This window comes from Megalops cyprinoides, chromosome 2 (assembly GCF_013368585.1).
Source record: "Megalops cyprinoides isolate fMegCyp1 chromosome 2, fMegCyp1.pri, whole genome shotgun sequence".
Taxonomy (NCBI): domain Eukaryota; kingdom Metazoa; phylum Chordata; class Actinopteri; order Elopiformes; family Megalopidae; genus Megalops; species Megalops cyprinoides.
In genome coordinates this window covers 50,082,263-50,104,657 of record NC_050584.1, presented here as the reverse complement: position 1 = coordinate 50,104,657, position 22,395 = coordinate 50,082,263, and the positions used below count along the sequence as shown (strand labels likewise).

At 42.2% G+C, this 22,395-nt stretch overlaps 2 protein-coding genes across 2 annotated transcripts; one reads left to right on the top strand and one right to left on the bottom strand.

The window, feature by feature from the left end:
- Window positions 1-211: 211 nt before the first annotated feature.
- On the bottom strand, window positions 212-5,273 carry ttc22 (tetratricopeptide repeat domain 22). The gene is made up of 7 exons (XM_036522315.1): window positions 4,704-5,273; window positions 4,429-4,484; window positions 4,086-4,201; window positions 3,458-3,576; window positions 2,334-2,495; window positions 1,594-1,746; window positions 212-1,123 (listed from the first exon to the last, which is right to left on the bottom strand). The coding sequence occupies exons 1-7, from the start codon at window positions 5,268-5,270 to the stop codon at window positions 590-592; spliced, it is 1,707 nt and encodes a 568-aa protein (XP_036378208.1). The 5' UTR covers window positions 5,271-5,273; the 3' UTR covers window positions 212-589.
- Window positions 5,274-9,784: 4,511 nt separating this feature from the next.
- Window positions 9,785-21,372, top strand: lurap1 (leucine rich adaptor protein 1). The gene is made up of 2 exons (XM_036522381.1): window positions 9,785-10,635; window positions 20,145-21,372. Exons 1-2 carry the CDS (start codon window positions 10,432-10,434, stop codon window positions 20,850-20,852), a joined length of 912 nt encoding a protein of 303 aa, XP_036378274.1. The 5' UTR covers window positions 9,785-10,431; the 3' UTR covers window positions 20,853-21,372.
- The last annotated feature ends 1,023 nt before the right edge of the window (window positions 21,373-22,395 follow it).

Genomic DNA, 22,395 nt, shown 5'->3' with positions numbered 1-22,395 from the left:
AGGGCACATCTAGAGTATGGAGAATACTAAGGTGAAGAGGTGGAAAAAGGTGGAGGTCAGGGAAAGACTGGTTTCTGTAAAATCAGTCTTTCAAAAGAGTGACATGGAATTTTCACAGACATGATAACTAAAGAATCTTTTAAATTAAAACTCCATTCAGAAAAGGAATCGTTACATTTATTGCATCAATCTTCACATTTGTGTCTACGAAATGTATTATTTCCCTTCATAGTACATTCCCAGTAACTCACAGTAATTTTGTCTTCACATGCATCACCTAGTTTCGACCTATGGCAATGCTTTAATGAAAGACAAGTTGGAATACTAAGCAAGGGTGTGCTTGGTGGTTTTGGTGCTGTTTGGTAACTAGATTGTACTTATGCTAATGTGCACAACTTGTGTCAGCAACCCAGGTCTTGATGAGCCAAACTAAAAAACAATTATGTTACAATAAGCCAAAGTCTATGTATTCATCTTTACCAGATCCATAGCAGTGACAGCAAGCATTGTGTTAAGAAACGCAGTGAGTTTTATGACTGAATTTGTGTTCCTTTGCTCGCCCCACTCTTTGCTGCTCTTGTATCCTCCCTCACACTGACATTGACCGGGCCAGCGTCCTCTTCTTGGCCGGTAGCTTGGGCTGCACTGTCTCTAGCAGGAGGCGCACCAGATCCGTGCGGCCCAAGCGCACCAGCGCGCGGGAGAGCTCGGCCACCTCTGCGGTGTGCGCTCGGCACAGGGACTTCAGCTCCGCCTGCACCGTCTCGTGCGGGTACTTCTCCTCGGCGCGCCGTACCCACACCTCCAGCTGGCCAATGGCGGGGCCCGGGTCGGCGCCGCTCTGGGAGAAGAGGGCCAGCAGGGTCTCCAGGAGGCAGCGCAGCGCCGTGGTGTCCCGGCTGCCCGGGGGCTCCAGGTGCAGCGCCCTCTTGAAGCAGTCGGCGGCGTTCTGCTCCTCACCCTTCAGCAGCAGGCAGCGGCCGCGCAGCAGCTGCAGCTCCGGCAGGCTGTCTCCCAGCTCGCACTGCAGCGCCTGCGCCAGGCTCACCAGCGCCGCGTTCACCGCCCCCTCGTCCACCAGCAGGCTCTCCTGCAGGGCGTCCACGCCCATGTAGTAATACACCTGGAGACACAGAGACAAAGTGAGGAAACCTGTGTGCTCAGTGCTTGTGTACACCCACTGGGTGTGAGGGAGACTGCACCCTGATGACTTGAATTTTTAATGTGCATCACATTCCATTTTTCAACTGCAGAGAGTTTCCTACACCATACTCTGTATGTACACACCCATGCTTACTCACCTTCTTTCTATAAGTGCATGTGGCAATAGTTTTCAGGACACCTGCACACTGTGGATAAGAAAATGACTTGCGTGCACATGCACACCCTTACAGGGTGGAGCAATGTGTGGTTGCTGTTCCTGACCGTCTTGCACAGTGAATGGCTGTGATCTCACCATCTTCAATTAAATAACACACCTGGGAGCAGTCTAATAGCGTAGACTTTCTATTCTCATTTTGGTTCCTGCTTAAGTAGGCACCTGTTTCCATAAAGTCAGCACACATAACATGGGGTCTGCTGTTGTGGTCTCACCTGTCCCATCTCCAGGTGTGTCCTCAGACAAGGATGCACCTTCAGTACTCGCTCCAGGTCAGCCTTGGCCTCTGCTAGCTTCTGTCGGTCCGGTATGCCTGCTAGACCCAACTTGGCTTTGTGCAGATCTCTTACATAGGTGGTGACATTGATCTGCAGAGAACACAAGTCATAATCAGCCAGCTGTATTTTTCATTAACTCTGGTGGAACAGGATCCAGCACCACTGGCTTTGATGTCCTCACCTGGGAATGAAAGATACTCAGGAACAGACTTCTTTTTTGGAAGTGAAAAGGAAAAGCATGAATTTTCATGTTTGTTTTAATTGCAGAGAACCATGCTATTGTGTGTATTTTAGAAACTAAAGGTTTGTCTTTTTGCACTTAAACTTTACCAAGGGTCAAATTTAATCTGGTTTGAAGTGATTAAGCACCTTTTTACAGTGTCTGAAAGCGCTTTACAGCTTCGAACTCAGCAGTGTCTTAGCTGTTGATCTGCTCCATTTGGTGTATGAACAATCCCGTCTATACCTGCTTTTACGTGCATTCATCTGCAATATTTACTTTTATCCACACCCTTTACCTGTGACTTTTAAAGCAGCTCCTTCTCTCCCACTAAGCCATCTTTGTTCTTTTGCTGTTCCTTTACTTTTCATTAGAAACAACTGAAACAATGAAAAAGAAAAGATGACAGAAAGTAGATGCTTTTAGGAGTCAGTTAAGAGTGTGGTCTTTCTGTTACCTTGGCACGGGTGCAGTAGGCTTGCCAGTTCAGCTCGGGGTCGGGAAGTACGTTCAGTGCCATGTTACAGATCCCTGTGGCCATCTCATGTTTACCCAACAAGAAGAACACCTTTGCCAGCTGGTTCAGGGTGAACGCGTCCGCTGTGGCAATCTTGATGGCCTGGAGGGGCAGCAAACTCCAGATTCATCCTTCTACACACAGTAATAGCTGTCACACCACCATTCTTGAATGCCCATAGCATTGCCTCTCAGAGGTTTCCTTGTCAAGTTACACCATGAGCCTCATGCCCCAATGCTCGAGACTTCACAAACCCAGCAGCTCTGAAAGTAAGATAAGACTTGGCTCAGCCATAAACAGCCCAATGACCTGAATGGTCTGTGCATACCTAACTGTAAGTCATACAAGATTATCCACAATTTACTGAAACTTTTCCCTCTTCCAGTCCATAAAACTGTTGAGACTGTAATCTGACAAATTTCCATTTCCTTAGCTGGTGTTTCTCCTGTCTAAATACTATATTAAAATGTGGCTGTGAGAATAGATTTATAGTCTACCTGCAGTGAAAATCAAACATCAGATAGGATGCACTATATGGATAGCTTAGGTTTATCTTGATAAATTAAGGGGTTAGTGTTCCATAATTTTGGGAAAATGGGAAAAACAGCATTAAACTTGTAGATTCCTGGGAGCAGGAATTTGTTTTCCCAAAAAAATCTGATGTCACAGTATTGGTTGCCATTGATGTTTTTCTGAAGGGGAGAAAAACTCATCCTTTCAGGTGAGGATACTGCCCTTCGTTAGGTTATATATAAATGAGGGCAAATGACGTAAGATGTAAAATATTTATGGTGACCTGATATTCTGACCTCATAGTCTTGAAAGTTAATGCTTTAAAGTGGAAGCACATTTAAAAGCTATTTTGGTCAATACTGTGCTAACCTATTGGCAAGACCTCATACATAGCTTCCAAATGAACTCACTCACAACTTTTTGATAAACAAAATGGAGGTAAAATTCCACTGCAAGGTAACATTAAGAGAAATAAGCACATTGCTGACTTTTAATATCATAGTAGGATAAGATATCGAAAGTTTATCCCCCCTCCCTCTTGGTTTCCATACCGTCCCGTAGCAGGACAGGGGGTCTGAGCCAGAGTAGCCATAGTCATGGATGGACATGGGAACTGTGGAGAACTCATTCTTCCGCTCCAGCATGACCCCCACATAACACCAGGCCAGAGCTACAGAAAGACAACCAAGACCAGTCAGACAGAGCTGTATGCAATATCTGCCTTTGAAAAGATCACATATGGATGAATATGCTTGATTTAAACTTCTTTGAACTGACTGTATTTGATGCTTAAATGAAAACTTTGATTCAAAAGCTCTGATTCATTGGCCAAAGCTTGTCATATGTTAGATGTGGCACTGCTGCTGAATATGTCAGTTGTCGTAGATGCATTTTGGTATGTTCAGTACCAGAGGGTCTTCATCGTCATCAGGAGTTATGATGTTTTAATGTTGTCAGGTTAAGTTGAGGTAAGTTTGGATAGGGTAAGGCAAGCTTGAAGTCAGTCTGTGCTTAAATTTCAAAGTCAAACAAAAATCTTGGGTGAAAGTTACAAATTTGTCCTACAGATGTCCTAGAGCAAAGTCTCTGCATGAATGTAAACAGTCCCTCTGCTCTGGGAAATCTCTGTTGTTGTTTTGCTATTGCTGGTTGGAACAGAGAGAAATTTCAGGAGCTCACCTTTGTAATGACTTTTGCCAGACTTGAGGGTCTCTGTCAGCAGCTTCAAGGCCTTGTTGTAATATGACAGTCTGCTGTACTCTGAGTCTACCGTCTCCTTCATCATATCATCCAGTCTGAGGGCCAAAAGAAGACAAAACAGAGAAAAACAAAATAAATTCCCTGTATACATCTTTGATTTATAGTCGGTGATATTTTTCCCTGCTTTTTCTAAATCTCAAAGAATGACGTTTGACCAGTAGAGGTCTAGATGCTTATCAAAACATAATATATTAGGAAAATGTTTTGTAGACAGTAGTGACATTACCCATATTAATAGCAGAAGTAATAACAGGTGCTTTACCTGATATACATGGTTGCCATTTTGAAATACCAACTTCTCTTTTCTTCAATAGGTATCTGAAATGAAATAGCTGTATGTTTTCCATATTCAGAACTGATACATTTTCTGTCGATACAATAACAATGACAGAAATATTCAGCTTCATTCTATTAGTTATAAATACACATTACACACCAGAAAAGAGTTTTTGTCACTATCTGCTATGCACAGGTTAGACACATTATGGCAAGTGACAAGTAAATCCAGAATAAACATGTATCCTGGCTCTCACTCACCAGATTGCCTCCGTAGTCTAAAGCTCTGTTATACAGTGTGAGGGCTGCTGTCAGTCTCTCCCTCAAGTCCTCCTCTTTGTCCAGTTCCACATCGTAGGGGTGAGCGTAGGCCTGCTCTGCTAGGCACCGTGCCGCCAGCAGCCTGGGCTCTCCCTGGTCTGGCTCCCCAGACTCCAGCCCCATCAAAGCGGACACCTGCTCCACGCACTCTGCCCCCTCCGTGTCCCTCTTGAGGTGGTCATAGACGTAGCCCAGGTTGGCCCAGGCATTGAGGTTCCCCGGGTCCTCCTTGCAAATGCTCTGGAAGGCCTCCTCGGCCTGCTTCAGATCATCCAGGTGGAAGGCCAGCAGGCCCAGCAGGTTCCTCACAGCGTACTGCTGGAACCCAGCCTCTGCCTCCAGCTCGGCCCGCAGGCTGTCCTGCTTTAGCCGAGTGTCCCGTCGACGCAGCTCCACAGGCCCGCAGGGCTCACAGTTGAGGTGCAGGTCCAGGTGGAAGTGGCCAGGGATGTACTCCATGCCCTCGATCAGAGTCTCGATGTCCTCTTCTGTGCTACCCTCCTCCATTGCTTATCTCCGTCTGTGTGCTCAGTGGTGGAATTCGGCTGTCAGCCCGTACGCACAGACAGGTAAATCTGGTTTAGTGGGTACTGAATGGGAGGGGATAGGACAAGGAAAGACTTGCAAGCTGTCAGACTAGGGCCATCACTTCCCAACTTTTTCCTTGTCAAAGATAATTGTATTTGCATGTTAGAAACAAATACTGCACATTTATTTAGGAATCTGTTTATAGAGATATCAAAAACCCATGCCCTCCCATTATGGATTCTCAATCCTACAATCATCTCCTGAATACATCAGCAAACATTTGCCATTGTCTGTGCCACAGAAAGAAAATTGTTTCATGGGACAGGCACTGACATCTTAATAACAAAAACAGGAAGATTGCAAATGCCTTAGCTCTCAAGTCAATCTGTTGTTCTGTATATTTTTATGTTTATTCTGTAGGTGGAGGCAGCCATGTGATTCATCAGCTCTCCTGCTGCCGTTGCCACAGTAACAGCAGAATGTGACTGATCAGGCTCAAAGGGCTGCTTAAAACTCTCAGCCATGCACCTGTGCTCTCAGCAGTTGTTTGGATACCCCTCGAATGCACTCTCCACCTCATTTCCCCCAAGTTAAAAAAAGAGTGTAGGTGTTCTTGCCTTAGTTAATTCACACTGAAGAACTTGAAGACATGCATGGGTAATGCTTTTCAGTGATATCTTCAGCATGTGGGAAGGAGTAATACTATTTCACATATTTTTGAGTTACTTACAATTACATGACCATCTGTACCTTTATTCAGTTGAATTATTTCGTGAAATTGCTTTCAGCATTTCGATGTTTACAATTGTAATACTCCTTACAACCACCAGAGAGTAGATTTGTCCTTTTTTAACAAAAGGCTTATTAATGCCCACATTCTTGACATTCATGACAGCCCATCTATCTCTCAAACATGATTCTTTTAAAAGACATGTATATTTCAGTAAAACAGGGCTTTTAATTCCAATTAGATTAGTAAGGTTTATTAGTAAGATGTATTGTAGATGAAAACTCATGCAATTATCAATTGAACACCTAAATAAAACCACAACTGTGTGAAGCTTTCCCCTCAGTTTCTTTATGAAACTTTATTCCATTATACACCACCTGGTTGATAATGATACAATTAAAAAGCATAAGACTTGAAAAAGCTACAGCTGGTGTGTGTGTGTGTGTGTGTGTGTGTGTGAAAGAGAGAGAGAGAGAGAGATACTGATGTTCATTAAAATATACCATTTATTCAGTTTGGAATGTCTTATGCCTCAGGTCTAACATAACATTAAGTTATAATCAGTATCATATTTCATACAGGAAAACAGTCCTGCAAACATCTGAAAGTATCAATTGTTCTTACTTGTGCCCTGAACAAAAGCTGAATGCTAATGGCATAGGCTAATGATAGCCCAAAATTTCCATTTACTATTACAGTAACCTAATATTCAATTTATGTGAGCAAATGTCAAGAGTTAGGAGTTCAAGCCTCAGACGGCCCATGATGACAACTTGAATTCCATTTAATTCTGTAACAGTCTCAGATCATATGTGACACATTTTAGTTTTTTGATCTTCCTAACAAAAGCAAAATCCCAGAGTCCTGACTCTGCTATATATTGGGCAAACAGCTTTAATACTGTTCTTTTGCAAAGGTAAGAGCTGTCATTTCCTGTACTGTCTGCAAAGGGATACATTGCACCTCCATGTAAAAATAGCATGTGGAGGTTATTCCAGATGATTTTTCCATTTTCCTCTGACTTTTCATTGGATTGAGCTGACTCCTCTTCCAAGGATGAGAAGCCATTCATATACTGCCATTACTAGAATCATTCCTAGGCTGTTCTTATTAAATTGTTACAATCCTTTCTTAATGTCTCTGACACATTTTGCATTAAATGAAGCTAAGCAGGGACCTTAAAGGTTTATGTGATTTCCCTCCACGGATGTGTAGTACAGTGGGAATGTCCCACGGATAGATGTATATCCTCCCAGACAACCCAGAAGATAGAGAGTCTCTGAACCAACAAAGAGAAATATGATCAGTCTTTTTCTTGAATTCACATTGATCCTTTCCACAGTCTATGGTTTCCTGGTGCTTTTTTTCACAAATAGTTTCCTTCAGTTCAGCTGGAAAAAATGAGGCTGTTGTATTTTTCTCTCTTTTTTTCTATTATCCTCCAAAATGAGTTTAGCATAAGGCAAACTGTTGCCATTGCCCTGCAGCTGTTTAATGATGTCATCACAGTGGGCCCAAAGCCAGAGGAAACACTAAGGTGAGTGTGCAGTGCAGGGGAATACATTTGTGGAGCATGGATCATCTGTACTGTTCAACCCTGCCTCACAGGCTCTATAAACAGACACACAGTCTGTCTGTTAAGAACACCAGTCATGTGATAGTCTGTTTATGACAATTTTCACTGATATACTTTGACCTCAACGTAGTGTTGCATAAAGAAGAGGTGTATATATTGTGATACCTATTGAACTCAGCGATACAGTGGGAACAGTGCTAACGCGAAGTGTGCGTAGGAGGTGGATGATAAATATTTCATATCCCAACTGTTGCCATGGTATTCAGAGTTCTCTCAGTTTCTGAGTCTTTGCAAAGTCAAGCAAAAGGCATTTCTGTTCAGTTTCTGTTGGTAGTGTCGAACACTGGCTATCTGAAGCAGAATGGATTTGTTGAGGACAAGTTAATGAGGATACACACTACCCACACTCTCTTACAACCAATTATTCTTTCTCTGGAGGATTAGGATATGCCCTATATATGTGAAAGACGGCATCTGCTGTTGTACAACTAAGCCGCATTCATCCCACATATTAATCTTAATTATTAACCTTCCCTAACATACATCTGATCTGTTCTGATCTGAGATCAGTGGTGCTGAGAATACCAAACATTGTAATATTATACAGTAGGAGACATTTCTTACTTTCACTCTCCAGTGATCCTCTACATATTTGAAGTGACCTTGATTTTCCCCTCACTCATTGACTTTCATCTGACACTGAATTTCAGGACACTAATTTTTATAATTTTCTATATTTAAAAATTCAGTGATTATGGTAGTGACCAAAATTAGGTACTACTTTTGTAGATTTCATTTGACTACCCTGTCAGGGCCTCTAACGTGGTTATATAATATCTATAAAACCAAAACATTCTATATTTGTCATTACCTTAATCATTTTAGACCATGGGTAAGAGAATACATGATGATATCCTCTGTGAAGATTTAAAGTTAAAAGTGTGGCACCATGGCTCATCTAGGCGCTTTCAGGTTTTTTCAAGTAAGAACTTCCTAAAAGAAGCAGACTGATTCTAGCGTGAGCACTGCCAAAGATCCACTCAGCTCTGCTGCACTAACTGACTGCCAGCGGCAGTAAAAAGGCTTCTTTCCCTCACCATCATGCTGCCTGTGAGAAGACAGGCTCTTCAGCCACTGGAGAAACATGTGCTGGAGTTGAGTAAAATGCCAAATAAATTAACATATTGGTACTGTGTGTGTGTGTGTGTGTGTGTGTGTGTGTGTGAGAGAGAGAGAGAGAGAGATAGGGATATGTCACTGGGTAGTGCAAAAATTATCCAGGACTTATGATATGGCAGGTAGGCACTTAATGGACAGTGAAATGGTTTCTGTCTCAAAAATTTGATGTGATCAGGGCTTGCCCATTTTTGACACAAGGACATCTCTATCTTTGGAGCGACGGATAGCAAGCAGACAGATGGCAGAGATATCATGCACAAGCATCTTCTTTCTCTTCATCTTCTTCTGTACCTAAATGAATAATTGCATGTTTCATATATTGATTTATTGGTTTATTAGTCTGACACCTTCATCCAAGGGAATGTTTGATTAAATAGTAGATATGAGTGAAGAGTGAATTAAAGTTAGATGTTACAGAATTGCAGTATGGTGATGAATGTTTCTATACTGGAAAAATGTATATTGAGTCCTGCAGTAATGGAGTAGTCACTGACTGCAGTTACACTTCCAATCAGACATGTTCCTTTGCTCCAGTGGATTTTGGAATTCTGAAAAATATGATTTTTTTTTTTTTACCCAAACTTTAATTGAATTCTATATCTGTGTCATTTTTAGTCTGACTGAATTGACTGAATATATAGTTGCTCCCAATACAGTGACATGTATTGTATAGTATGATTTAAGTGGGAAAAAAAACCCCGAATATTGACGCTACAGTTACCACCATCTCTACAACCAGCTAATACTTCACAGCAACGTCAACATGACTACATTTATAGCACCAGAAATAACAACAATAATAGTTGTAATATTAGAAGTTGTGGTGGTAATAATTACAGCTGAAGAGTGCCCATACAAGCCAATTTCAGTTTAGCAGGAGTTGGAATCACATGAATACGCATCGTCGGAAACGTGTTTGTACTAGTTATATTACGGTAAGGACGCCATATTACAGTACTTATGGTGGCTAAGTTGCGCTTCGTGTTGTTTTCTGCTTCGGCAGCTTTCATGCAGGTGGAAGCAGCGTCTAGATACTTTGGATAAATATCGCCTGTCAGGAGCAATTTGTGCACGGTATTTTCAGGAAAACTCACAGAAGGACCGTATATTCCACTATGACGATCGTTGCTGCGCCTGTGTAGAAACATGTTTTCTTTGGAAATAGCTGTCATTGTGCGATGCAATACAACATTAGTATCCAGCTAGCTTTTCTGAGCACGATGTAACTTGTAGCTGAGCATCTCACCGGAAAGCTCTGGACATTGTCAAACATTGTAACATTTCAATAGAAATTAAATAAATGGAGGACATGTGGATAATTCGCAGAAAAGTGAAAACGCGACGTTCTTTTTTCACTCAGACCGAAAACGAGGGTGTTTGCAGTATCCAAATGAAATTGCCGCAAGTGTGTGGGCTTTTTTACTGCAGACTGTAGGCAATTATTATAGCTAGCAATTTAGCGATTGCTTTTTCATGATGGAGCAATGGAGGATTTTTTTTCCTTCGAGGCTGAAGCATTTCCTTGTCATTGAAAATGTTTTCGTAAATGGTGAATAGACCACTGTCACTGTAAACGGAGGTAGCTGTTTTAATTGTTTAAACTGTCAATATCCGACCAATAAATAAATAAAGTTACAGAAATAAAACAAGACATCATGGAGGAAAGTAGTGTCAATGAAACCATACCAGATTTAAAAGACCTGGAGCTCAAAATTGGCAGGAAAACGCCGGAGGGACTGCTTAAGTGGATGCGGGAAGATGCCTCGCATCGCGGAGACAGCATGTTCCAGGCACAGGAGGAAGAAGACCTTGGGAGGAAGGGCCTCGCGGAAAAAATAAGAGACTTAAAACTCGAAATGGTAAGATTTTTCATTTTCCTGTCATGACTGTCTCTCTGTAAAGCATACATAACACACAGGTTTTGTTTGGCTGCAAGTGTAGATTCTCATATCCTTATCCTTAATAAAATGTGAAACATTAAATGGCTATTCAGAGTGAGTCACGCATACATTTATCAGCGTAAACCAGTATGCGATCCAAAACGTAGACTGTATTGACCACCCTTCTATCACCGTGTGCGTACATTTCAGTTTCATTTTTTTATATATCATTGTCAGAGTCAGGGTCTCCTGGCAGTCTGCTTGGATAGCTTTTTGGAGAAGAGGTGCCAAAGCTGGTTCTGAAATACATTTGGTTTTATTTGAGGTCTATACAGTTAGGTCCATAAATACTTGGACAGTGACACACTTTTCATGATTGTGGCACTGTAAGCCACCACAATGAATTTGAAATGAAGCAATCAAGATGTGATTGAAGTGCATACTTTCAGCTTTAATTAAAGGGGTTTAACAAAAATATCACATAAACTGTTTAGAATTACAGCAGTTTTTATACATAGTCCCCCCATTTGCAGGGGCTCAAAAGTAATTGGACAATTGACTGAGAAGCTGTTTCATGGCCGGGTGTGGGCTGTTCCCTCCTTATTTCATTAACAATTAAGCAGTCAAAAGGTCTGGAGTTGGAATTTGCATTTGGAAGCTGTTGCTGTGAACTCTCAATATGACGTCCAAAGAGCTGTCAATACAAGTAAAGCAGGCCATCATTAGGCTGAAAAAACAAAACAAACCCATCAGAGAGATAGCAGAAACATTAGGAGCGCCCAAATCAACAATTTAGTACATTCTTAAAAAGAAGGAACGCACTGGTGAGCTCAGCAACACCAAAATGCCTAGACGACCATGGGAGACAACTGTGGTGGATGATCACAAAATTCTTTCCTTGGTGAAGAAAAACCCCTTCACAACATCTAACCAAGTCAAGAACACTCTCTATTAGGTAGGCATATCATTGTCAAAGTCTACAATCAAGAGAAGACTTCATGAAAGTAAATACAGAGAGTTTACCACAAGGTGCAAACCACTCCTTAGCCTCAAGAATAGGAAGGCCAGATTAGACTTTGCCAGAAAACATATAAAAAGCCTGCCCAGTTCTGGAACAATATTCTTTGAACAGATGAAACTAAGATCAACCTGTACCAGAATGATGGAAAGAGAAGAGTATGGAGAAGGGAAGGAACGGCTCATGATCCAAAGCATACCGCATCATCTGAGAAACATGGTGGAGGCAGTGTTATGGCTTGGACATGTGGGGTTGCCAATGGAACTGGGTCACTATAGTGTTTATTGATGATATGACTGCTGACAGAAGCAGCAGGAAGAATTCTGAAGTGTATAGGGCTATACTGCCTGCTCAGATTCAGCCAAATGCTGCAAAACTGATAGGACAGCGCTTCACAGTACAGATGGACAATGAGCCAAAACATAGTGCAAAAGCAACCAAAGAGCTTTTCATGGCAAAGAAGTGGAATATTCTTCAATGCCAAGTCAGTCACCTGACCTCAACCCAACTGAGCATGCATTTCACTTGCTGAAGACAAAACTGAAGGCAGAAAGACCCACAAGCAAGCAGCAACTCAAGACAGCTGCTGTAAAGGCATGACAAAGTATCACTAGGGGGAAACCCAGAATTTGGTGATCTCCCTGGGTTCTAGGACTATGTATAAAAATTGCTGTAATTCGTAATGGTTTATATGTTTGTTTATATCACATCTTGATTGCTTCATTTCAATTTGTGGTGGTGTACAGAGCCAAAATCATGAAAATCATGTCACTGTCCACATACTTATGGACCCAGCTGTAAATGCTGTTTGATATGGCCCCAAACAAGACTTGTAATCAATAATTTAGCTTCTTTTCATTCTGCAAGCCTTGGCAGGTGGCTTGGTTGCTAGGAGATACTTCTGTATCTGTTTGTGCATGTTGATTTAAATTCGGATACTGCACAAGGTTTGTACTGTACTTTAAGAGTGGGGTGTTGGGTGTGATATTTTGGACATGCATGCCCTAACCTATAGGCAGAGGTGTCCTTGTAGTGAGCAGTAGGAGATGACTATTTTTAAAGCAGTATCTGTGTCACCACAATTTGGTTTCATGTTTTTTATGGCAAGCTGTAAATATGATGCCTTTTATAGGTAACATAAATTTGTGTGTAATTATTAATGTATATTACATACACTTTGCTTTTCTGGGAAGCGTACATAGTACAATGTTTAATACTGTCCACACTGTCCTTGTTGTGCTTATAAAGCAACACAAAAATGGGCTCAGGACCCCAGCAGTGACACCCCAGGCCTAAGGTTGTTTTCCCAGCACGTAGAATGTCGTAAATCCAAAGGTTGAGTGCACATGCACAGGCTGTGACTGAACTTTTTTGTGGTAACACAGTGCTGAAAATCTTTGGCTACATCACTATCAAATTTGAAATCCCCTCAACATCTTACAAAAGGTTCTGGACTGTTGACTGTTGTGCCTACTCCAGGAAACTGACAGTGTGCATTGGAAACAACTGATATGTTTTTGGTTAAAAATCCAAAACATTGACAGTTTTCCAACAAGCTACATCAATCATGACAGTGACATTTTTATCTGAAGCACATATGCTCGTAAGTCTAGTTATTTTATTGTAGAGTGGAAAAAGGATGTTCTCACAAGAGGCTTTTCTTTTTGTGCTGAAAGTATACACCATTTAATCAACAATGGTCAGTCTGAGTGGCCACGGTGATTGGTCTCCTAGATTGCTGTGAGGATAGCCAATATTTTCCAGTGTTTGTCCAGTGATGATCATCTCTGATTCAAATAAGGTTTGCTGTTGTTGGGACATGTAGAGTGCTTAGCATACAATTCTTTATTCTATTTTGGGTAGAGAATCCTCTGTCACATGCCACTTCTTAACAAACCGCTGTAGTCAGGATTATTATGCGTACAAATAAGCAAAAACGTGTATTCAGTATTCATGTGTGACTGCGGAAGCATCTGCTTTCTGGTGCTCTTAAGCTTTAATGTCTACTGATGCTTGTCCAATAGAAAGGCAGTGCAGTTATTGTCACATGTTGGATTGATGTCTGCACATTTTTAAAATCCAGTGTAATAAGCAGGCCTGTTTTTGAAGGGCATGTCCTCTTTAGTGGTTATATTAATTACATTTTGTCTGATGGCATCCTCTTTGGATTGTGTTACTTGTCTTTCCACATCAGACTATAATTCCCCTGTAGAGTCCTGCTTGCCCCCTTTGTCTGAGATATTTAGACAGGGGTCCACTATACACAGAGTGGAAATTAACCAAGGTCTTTCATTTGCGGTTTCATGGTGTGTCAAAGTCTTGATTGAATTGGAAACATTTGGACTGCTTAACTAACATAAATCACTGGGCAGCATCACCCAGCGACCACATGATTTGCTGGCGGTCATCTCCATTCATCAGCCTGAGTCAGAGTCTGCCGTGGGCATCGGTATGATTAACAGGCACCACTCAGCAGAGTAAAATATCTGGTGCTGAGTCCGGCTGATATTTCATCTCTGTGAGTGGATTTCCATAGTCCTGAATACTGCTCTCCCAATCAGATTCCCGTCTCTCCACAGTTCTGGTTATCCATTACTCACTCATTCACTTTCTAACTTCTCGCAATTCACAAAATGGATGTGAGAAGATCAAGCTGAAGCAGAGTGTCATTGTGCCTCATATCATAGTTGAGTTTCACATGCAACCAAGAGTGTGCACCATGGACCCTGACCTGGAAACTGCCAGAACTAGAGCCAAAGTATAAATACTGCTTGTACAGTAGGAGCCTGGTTATGGTTGGACTGTTTTAAGGTCCCTACACTATCATTGCCTCTCTTAAATTATGCCAAAAGAACCTTAAGAAAACACTCATACATTTTGTTAAAATAGCATACCTTAAAATAGAATGCTCAAAGTTACTGTTTAAATCCACAAGATCCATTTTAGCATAGTCTGCTGAAGGTCTTTGATAGACTTTTAACTCTGATCTGAATCAATAAACAGGCTGACAGCTATAGAGAATTTTTAGATCTCTCTTCTGAACTCAGTGATATCCATTTTGAATTCATAATCCAGTACTTTAGATACAGAGCAGTGATGCAATATGTTCTCATGAGAAATGTGCCCTTGCACTGCAAATTGTGCAAATGCCTTTTCAAATACAGCAATCAAATCAAGCCCAATGATCTTGTTGTCTATTTCTCAAGGGTATGATTACTGTATGGTACTGTGCAGTGTCATTCTTTCCCTGCTCTCTATCCTCAATCAAAGGCACCTGTTTGTTAGAGAGTGTCATACACTACAATGTCATGCAATACAATCTGTCTGATATGCAGGGGTGAGAGTCTGAGGACAGTAGTGTGTCAATATTTACAGTATTCAAACTTTTAACCATGTGTCATGCAGAAGTTTGATAGGTGTGGATAGATTGTATGTTTGTGTAGTTTAAAATGTAACAAAAGTATAGGACATTTATCAAAGGAATATCATTTTATATGATTTCTGTCTGTCTGTCCACACTGATTATACTTGTTTGTTTCCTTTTTACCCAATGCTGGGTATGGGTGTGGGCTCATTTCATTTGTCTAATGTTTGCCAAGTTTGCACTAATACAAACTATAATATCAGAATAAACTTTGGCAGGGTGAGGTTAGGCCACAGACAAAGGTCACATTTACAATTTGTGAGTGCTGGAAGTTGGCAGTCCTCTTTAGTCAGTCCTCAGTCTGGAGGTCTTTTTTGTGCTTTTTTAACATCCCCTGTTTGTTATTTGACCCTCCTTTACATCCCATTTAAAAGGTCCATAGAGCTGGTGTGTCTTGCCTGGCACATGATGTGCTCACCCAATCATGCTGTCAGAGATGGATATTGTGGTTGACAGGCTGTTGAAATGGAGGATGTGAGCCAGTGTTTGTCCTCTCTGTGAAAGCTGAAGGACAGGGCGAGCACTGGGGTCTGTTCCTGGAGGGTCTCAGCAGTGCGATCCCACGGTGTCCTGTGCTGGACTGAGCTGTGCCATCTGGGATCAGCTGTGAAGCTTTCCTGTCTTCACAGCTCTCCCCAGAAAGACCTGGGTTTGTTTCTGATGCTCGTAAAGCACCTGGAACTGCTGTTCAGCATGGAAAACTACACAATGAAGAGGTGATAAAATGTAATTTTTTTTCCCTACCAGTAGCCAGAGATTAAATGCTTCTGTGCTGCTGCCTCTACATTTACCTCTATTTGAACAAAGTGCAACTAATTCTTGTCACAGATTTGTACAGACACGGTCAAGATGTTGCACCTCTTTAGACAGCTATTTCAGTTTGGCTCCATACCTACAACTTCAGGGCTGAATACTATTTTAACTAGCTACACTTTCCATGCCTCATTTTGTATACACAGTCATGTGTGTACAGTGTGTATATAAAGGGTAATAGGACCTATTTTAAGATTGCGCACAGAGCCTTTGTCACACTCAACCACACTAAGTTATCAAACAGCATTTGTCCATAAATCACACTGAAATGGATTATGTAGTCATCAAAACAAGGGGAATGCATGTAAAGTAGATTAATGTAAATTAAGCCACTTCATAAAGTGAAGTGGCAGCTGTCAGATTTGATGCTGGCCTGCCTGTGTGTGCTTAGTGTGCTTCTCTTTTTGTGGGTTCCATAGCATCTTCTTGGTTTGCTTGTCTTTGATTCTGTAATTCTTTAGATATGAAAGGAATTCTGTTACAGAATTTTCCACATACTACAGATAACAGCTAAAATATAACCAAAATATAACCAAAGCTGTAGCTGTTATGATTGAACTGAGGCTTTCATATTTGTACTAAGATGGTATTAAAATGTTGGTGATGAACCATCCATTACTGAACAACACCAGCAAAATTTCATGTGTTAAAAGACAGCTGAGGGAAACTAATGATTTGTCATGATGAAGGATCAGGTGAACTGCTGAAGTGCAAATGTTGGTGTTCAATTGCAAAGGAAAGAATCATTTTCAATCACTTGTAATTACTGATCTTTTTGTCATAGCTCTTTGGTGAAGAAAGGAAAGTGAACATAATATGTAGATTTATATATATGAAATGTAATCCTTTTGAAGTTTGATTCCTTTGGCTCCTTAATCCTTACAAGCTGCTCCACTGTATTCCTTAGTACCACTTTATCCTCCTTGTCTCTCAACCATGGTTCTGGGCACCCACTATTTTAGTGGTCTTCATCGAAACTGTCCTCCTAATCAGACATGATTGAGCTGGTACCTGAATTCTGATCTGGCTTCCATTTCACAGCTATCTAATGTCCTGAAAGGAAACAAGTCTTTGGAATTGAATGTGATATTAAAAAAGTTAGAAGCAACCATTTTCTTCAACTGAGTTTTTTGACCCTTAAAAGTAGACACACTGAGGTCTCCAGATCAATTAAGAGCTCATCTGGAATAAACAAACAATTAAAGAAATTCATGGCATACTTTCTGAGTCTCAACACCAATGTTTAGAAAGACATCTACAATAGTACCTGTTCACTAATACATAAAGCTAAAGGACTATGGGTTAAGAACAGCAAAATCTTTAATAATAAAGCAAATGTCTAACCTTAAGTATAGTGTTTTTCACTCACTCTTTCATCACATGCCTTTTCAGATCGGGCTTCTGCAGATGAATTAATTCAGATGGTGCTGCGATGACTGGAAGCCTATTAGCATATGAGCATTTCTGTTAATGCAAAATGGAGACCATGATAACATATTGATGAATTGTTAGCGCACATCAGCAGACTGTTTCAGTAATTGTTTCACCCTGTAGTGTAGCCTATTGCCAGATGACTGGCGCTATGCAGGCTTATAACTTAGATGGGAAGCCTCTTTTGGAAATAGGTGGGGGTCAGCCATAGAGCCACCCCTTTCCTCTCTGGACCAACCAGATCAATGTGTCCCAGTGTAGTAATGAAGATACTGTGCTGTAGAAGATGACATCTTTGGAATTGGACAGCTGAGACTGATGAGAGGTTAAACCAAGGTCCTGAATAAATGTGGTCGTTATAGATTCGGTGGTGCTCACAGCAAAGAGTGGGGGTGTTGTCCTAATGTCCTGGCTGTTTAATCATCCCCCATCTAAATCACCCAGTGTTACTACATTAGCACTGTGGTAATGTACAAGTGCAAAATGGCCATTGTGCATAACCTGGTTGAGTGCTACTGATTGGTGAAGGAAAGTGAAGGATCGGTGACGTAAGCGACTCCCCCCTCACTGTAATGCTCATTAAGATTCTTTCAAAGTACAGTGTAAATGCAAAGCATTATCACTATGTCTCTGTTATATGTTTTTGTTCTGAAGATAGAGAAGAATGCCTAATTTGTCCTGTTCTGGGACATGCTTTGGCAACCCTTCTGTGGTTTGTGGGTGTTCAAAAATGCTTGTTTTTACAGTTTGGGTAGTTCTATCATTTCATTTTATGGGATTTTTTAAAACTTTTGTCCTCTGATGTCTATACAGCTTCCACTTAATTGTCTTAGTGAAAGGGAACAGCAGGTCATACATCAGAAGGCTGTGACACTGTGAAGCCCCTGATGTTGTGTATGCAGTAGAGACTCATGTGAAGGCCACTGCAAGGTTTCTATGCTGTTGGTGAGGTACAGCGCACGAGGCTCTCAAAAGGCTTCCCAAAGGGGAAAACGAGCTGTAGTAGCTCGTATAGATTAGACAGCCGACGCCTGGGCTGGCAGGGTGGCATCAGCTGCGGTTGGAAACGAGGCTCTCGAGGCTGCGAAGAGTGAGACGCTCCTTCCTCTCTGGGCTGCTGATTGGCAGATTCCCAGGGCCCCTCCTGCCTCCCCACAGTGTGCAGCAGGCTCCCGCACAGAGGGGCGCTGCTGGGACCCCTACGTCAGCAGGGAACTCAGCTTGGAGCCCTGGGAATGTTCCTTGCCTCCCTCATTAATCTCCCAGCTCACAAGGGCTCTGCCCGCAAAAGCCCTGACGTCTGTGGTCCTGGATGCCAGCTCTTTTATTATAGCGCAGAAATAATGCTCTCTCTTTTTCGCCTTGGTTTTTTGTCATCCAATTTAAGAGTATGGTGTCAGTGAAAATCTGCCATAAACAGAGAGTTATGGCTCTTGGATTTGTCCTCTAGCCTATCCTTGTGTCTGGTACATTACCATTCCTCTGTCTAAGCTCATGTCCTCCGGTCAAGATTATTTGATGTTGTTGTGTTATGCCACTATACCCATATCTCATTTCATTTCAGACCACTCTGGTATTCTGTGTTAGTGTTCATCTCTAGCCTAGGTACATACATGCCAGTGGTCCTCAACATAATTTTTCTGTGGGCATAAATTCAGTTTTATCAGAGCACAGTGGGGAAATGAGCTACCAATGATCATTAATACCTTAAGGTTAAAGATTATCACATTAATATAAGTTAAAAGAGATGTTTTGTTACCAGTCACATCTCAATTGGCAATTTTATACAATTATATAAATATATTTCAGGTACAGAAAACCCATCCACCTTTTCATATTCAGATTTTTATTTTAAGTTACTGTGTGTATGAAAACTATTTCAACCAACGGTTAAAGGCAATCCCTTCACACATTAATCAAGTTAAACCTATATAACTGCAGTTATTTAGAATTCCTTGTCTGTTCATTCTTTCAAAATAGTGGAGTGGTGTGGACCTCTGTGTGGTGATGGCAGCAGAAGAATTGAAGGGTGGGGGTGGGCTGGGTAATCAATGGGTTCAGGGGGCCGCGTTATTGACTGACCTGCAGGGTCACAGAAGTGCAGATGGCAGAAGGGTATACAACACAATGAAAGATTTTAGGGCAATGGGGTAAAGTGTGCCATGTATGCGTTTCATTGGACGTCTGTTTAATCTGTGCCGTGGGCCCTGACTGGCACAGCATGATGACCAATCTGCTGTTTCACAGCAAGATGGGCTCAGCTGGCACCCATCCCACAGTGCTGGGGAACATCCAGAGAACACAATATTTTTTTGAATGGCTGCTGAGAGGTGCTGCTTAGTAGGATGAGCAGTTATTCTCAAAGCAATATCATATCTTTTAGCCTTCTTCACCTGGACAATTTCCTGAAATGAATTCTGGGTGTTTTCCACACAGCTCCAGTTTTTTTGGGTTTACTTATCTAGCTCCCCCAACTCCCCCGAACATTAAATCTGTGGTGAAGGATTATTTATCCATTCCAGTTTTTAATCATTATTCGTGATGCAGGGATAAACACTCATCACCCCTGGCAGGGGATTTTAAACAAAGACAAATTTAAGTAACTGCTGTCTGTCCATTTCTCTCTCCCCCTCCTCCCTCTCTGCTCATCTCCAATCTCTTAACATTTCTGTCCCTCCCCCTCTCACTCCTACACATTCTCTTCCCTCCTGTATGCCCCCTCCCTCCTCTGTTCTCTTCCCCCCACATCCTTGCTTACCATTTTCCTTTGTTTTCCCCCTTCCCCTCCCTCTTGCCGCCCAGGCACACCTGCGCTCTGTGGATGTGAAGATCCTGCAGCAGCTGGTGGCGGTGCATGAGGGCATCGAGGCGGTCAAGTGGCTGCTGGAGGAGCGGAGCACCCTGACCAGCCGCTGCAGCAGCCTGACCAGCAGCCAGTACAGCCTAGGCGAGGGGCCTGACACATCCCTGAGGGGCAGCTGGAGCAGCCTGCAGGACCCCAACGACAAGCTGGACAACATCTCCATCGGCAGCTACCTGGACACCCTAGCTGATGACATGGATGAGTACTGTCCCTCCAGCTCCGAGTCCGTCCTCTGCTCCACTCCTTTGGGGACAGAAGTGTCTGACCGGACTGGGGGTGCAGCAGGCTCCCCCCTGGTCAGATCTGAGCGTCCCAAAGAGGAGCCACCGGTTTGGGCCAAGTTCGCTGCAGATACCTCCAAAGCACCGGAGTCTGGAAGAGTGGCCTCTGCCAGCAAGGATGCTGGGCAGACACAGCCGGGAAGGAGCAATGGTTTTCCAGATAAAGCCGGCAGGCAAGGGGGTGCCCCGGAGTCAGCCCGAGCTTGCTTAGCCGAGAAGCTGGGCAAAAGCCAGAGCCCCAAGCTCAAGCCGTACAAGAATGGCAAGATTGACCTGGAGGGGTGCAAACTTAACAGCAAAATGCACCTGGAGTACGATGCCCACTGGCGCTGGGTGCAGTCCCAGGACGACGTGACTTTTTTGTGAGAAATACCAACAGTTAACAAACCCTTAAGTTGCTAATCCTCCTTTCCTTCCATTCAACTCAGTGGTGTTTGTTTTTGGGGGAGTTGTGTAAAAGCACCAGGGAGGTACAGGGGGTTGGCAGGGATTGAAGTTTGTGATGTACACAGAGTTAATCAGGCATGGCATTGTACAGTGCTTCTCAGGTGTGTTTTATGTTCAGTCTAATAGCACGGGAAGCAATGTCAGTTCATTAGTCTGATAAGCTGTATTATTGTAAACTTGATTTTAGTTCCACCCCTACCTTTAGCTGGTGCATATGGTGCATAGCCAGTCTCATAGCAGGCTGGCACCGTTTGTGTTAATAAAACAGTTTCATTTGGTTGCAGGAATATGACTGTGGTCCTGATTAAATTAAATTGTTTACTCACCTGCTAAGCATTAGCCTAATCACATACCTGACAGAGTCAGCAGCTTTTTCAGGAACAGTGCTAATGCAGTACCATAATCTATTTTTAATTGATTTGTGCATTTTTTTGCAGTTTGGCCAAACTGAAACTTAATCTCTCCTTTGGAGTCTGTTGGAGTAGCTGTGGTTCGTAATGCCATGTTACTGTCATTTTAAGTGTACTTAAGCACACCTGTGTGATTATAGATGTATGTATAATGCGAATCTCTAGATAAATTATTGATTGCAGTACAGCCTGTCAATCAGGTATGTCATAGTTTGTTATCATGGGTAATTTTAATATGACTGTGCATTGTTGCTTTTGGTCACTGTGTTTATTTCAGCACTACCACCAATATAATCAAGTTAAATATCCTATAACTTAATTCAAGATAACTGCACTGTTGTAAATGTAACCTGGTTTGTTTATTGAAGATTCAGCCTCTTACAGAATTTAACCTGTCTTTATGAACACTGTGGATTGTATTATTCCATTCAGTAGTAAGTCTTGTCAGGGGATATCTGTATGGCTGGGTGAATATGTAACGTCCTCAAGGCTGTGCCAGTTTAATCATGAGAAGTAAGGGGAATGCTTCAAACAATCATCCTTACTCATTGGGCAATCTTTGTATGCCACCAAAAAGAACTGCATGAAAAAACAGCATTCCACAGACCCTCTAGTTTCTCTGCTGCAGTAGCCCATATTCCACCGCCATTAAAAGCCTGTGATCATGGCACCACATGGCAAGGGTTTCCATGACTACTAAAAAATCAGTCTGTGAGGTGGCAGTTCACTGGGGAGGAAATGGAATGACTGAATTGGGCAGAATGTCCACTGCTGTACCTACAGGAGGATAGAGCAGAGCAGTCCCATTATAAAGAGGCCTGTCCTGTCCAGCCACTGGACATATTTATTCCCCTTTACCCAAGTCACTCCAACAGTTCTGTAGCTGTGGCAGTGTAGATGTCTTTTTCTCTCAGGCGAAATGGGATGCATGCATAATCAGCTTCTAATGCACAGCTGGCGCTGTGGATACAGTAGGGCCTCTTCACAGTATAAGCAAAGTGGACCAAGCCTTTACGTAACCCTTCTCTTGAATTATGACCCAACTCTCAAGT

What these genes read in the sequence shown, in the direction of transcription:
- ttc22 (XM_036522315.1), bottom strand. Translation starts at nt 5,270, where the DNA reads ATGGAGGAGGGTAGCACAGAAGAGGACATCGAGACTCTGATCGAGGGC. An exon ending in CCTACTGCACCCGTGCCAAG is followed by an intron (nt 1,747 to 2,333) that starts GTAACAGAAAGA and finishes TGTTCTCTGCAG; the next exon opens with ATCAATGTCACCACCTATGT. An exon ending in CACACCTGGAGATGGGACAG is followed by an intron (nt 1,124 to 1,593) that starts GTGAGACCACAA and finishes CTGTGTCTCCAG; the next exon opens with GTGTATTACTACATGGGCGT.
- lurap1 (XM_036522381.1), top strand. Translation starts at nt 10,432, where the DNA reads ATGGAGGAAAGTAGTGTCAATGAAACCATACCAGATTTAAAAGACCTG. An exon ending in GAGACTTAAAACTCGAAATG is followed by an intron (nt 10,636 to 20,144) that starts GTAAGATTTTTC and finishes CTTGCCGCCCAG; the next exon opens with GCACACCTGCGCTCTGTGGA.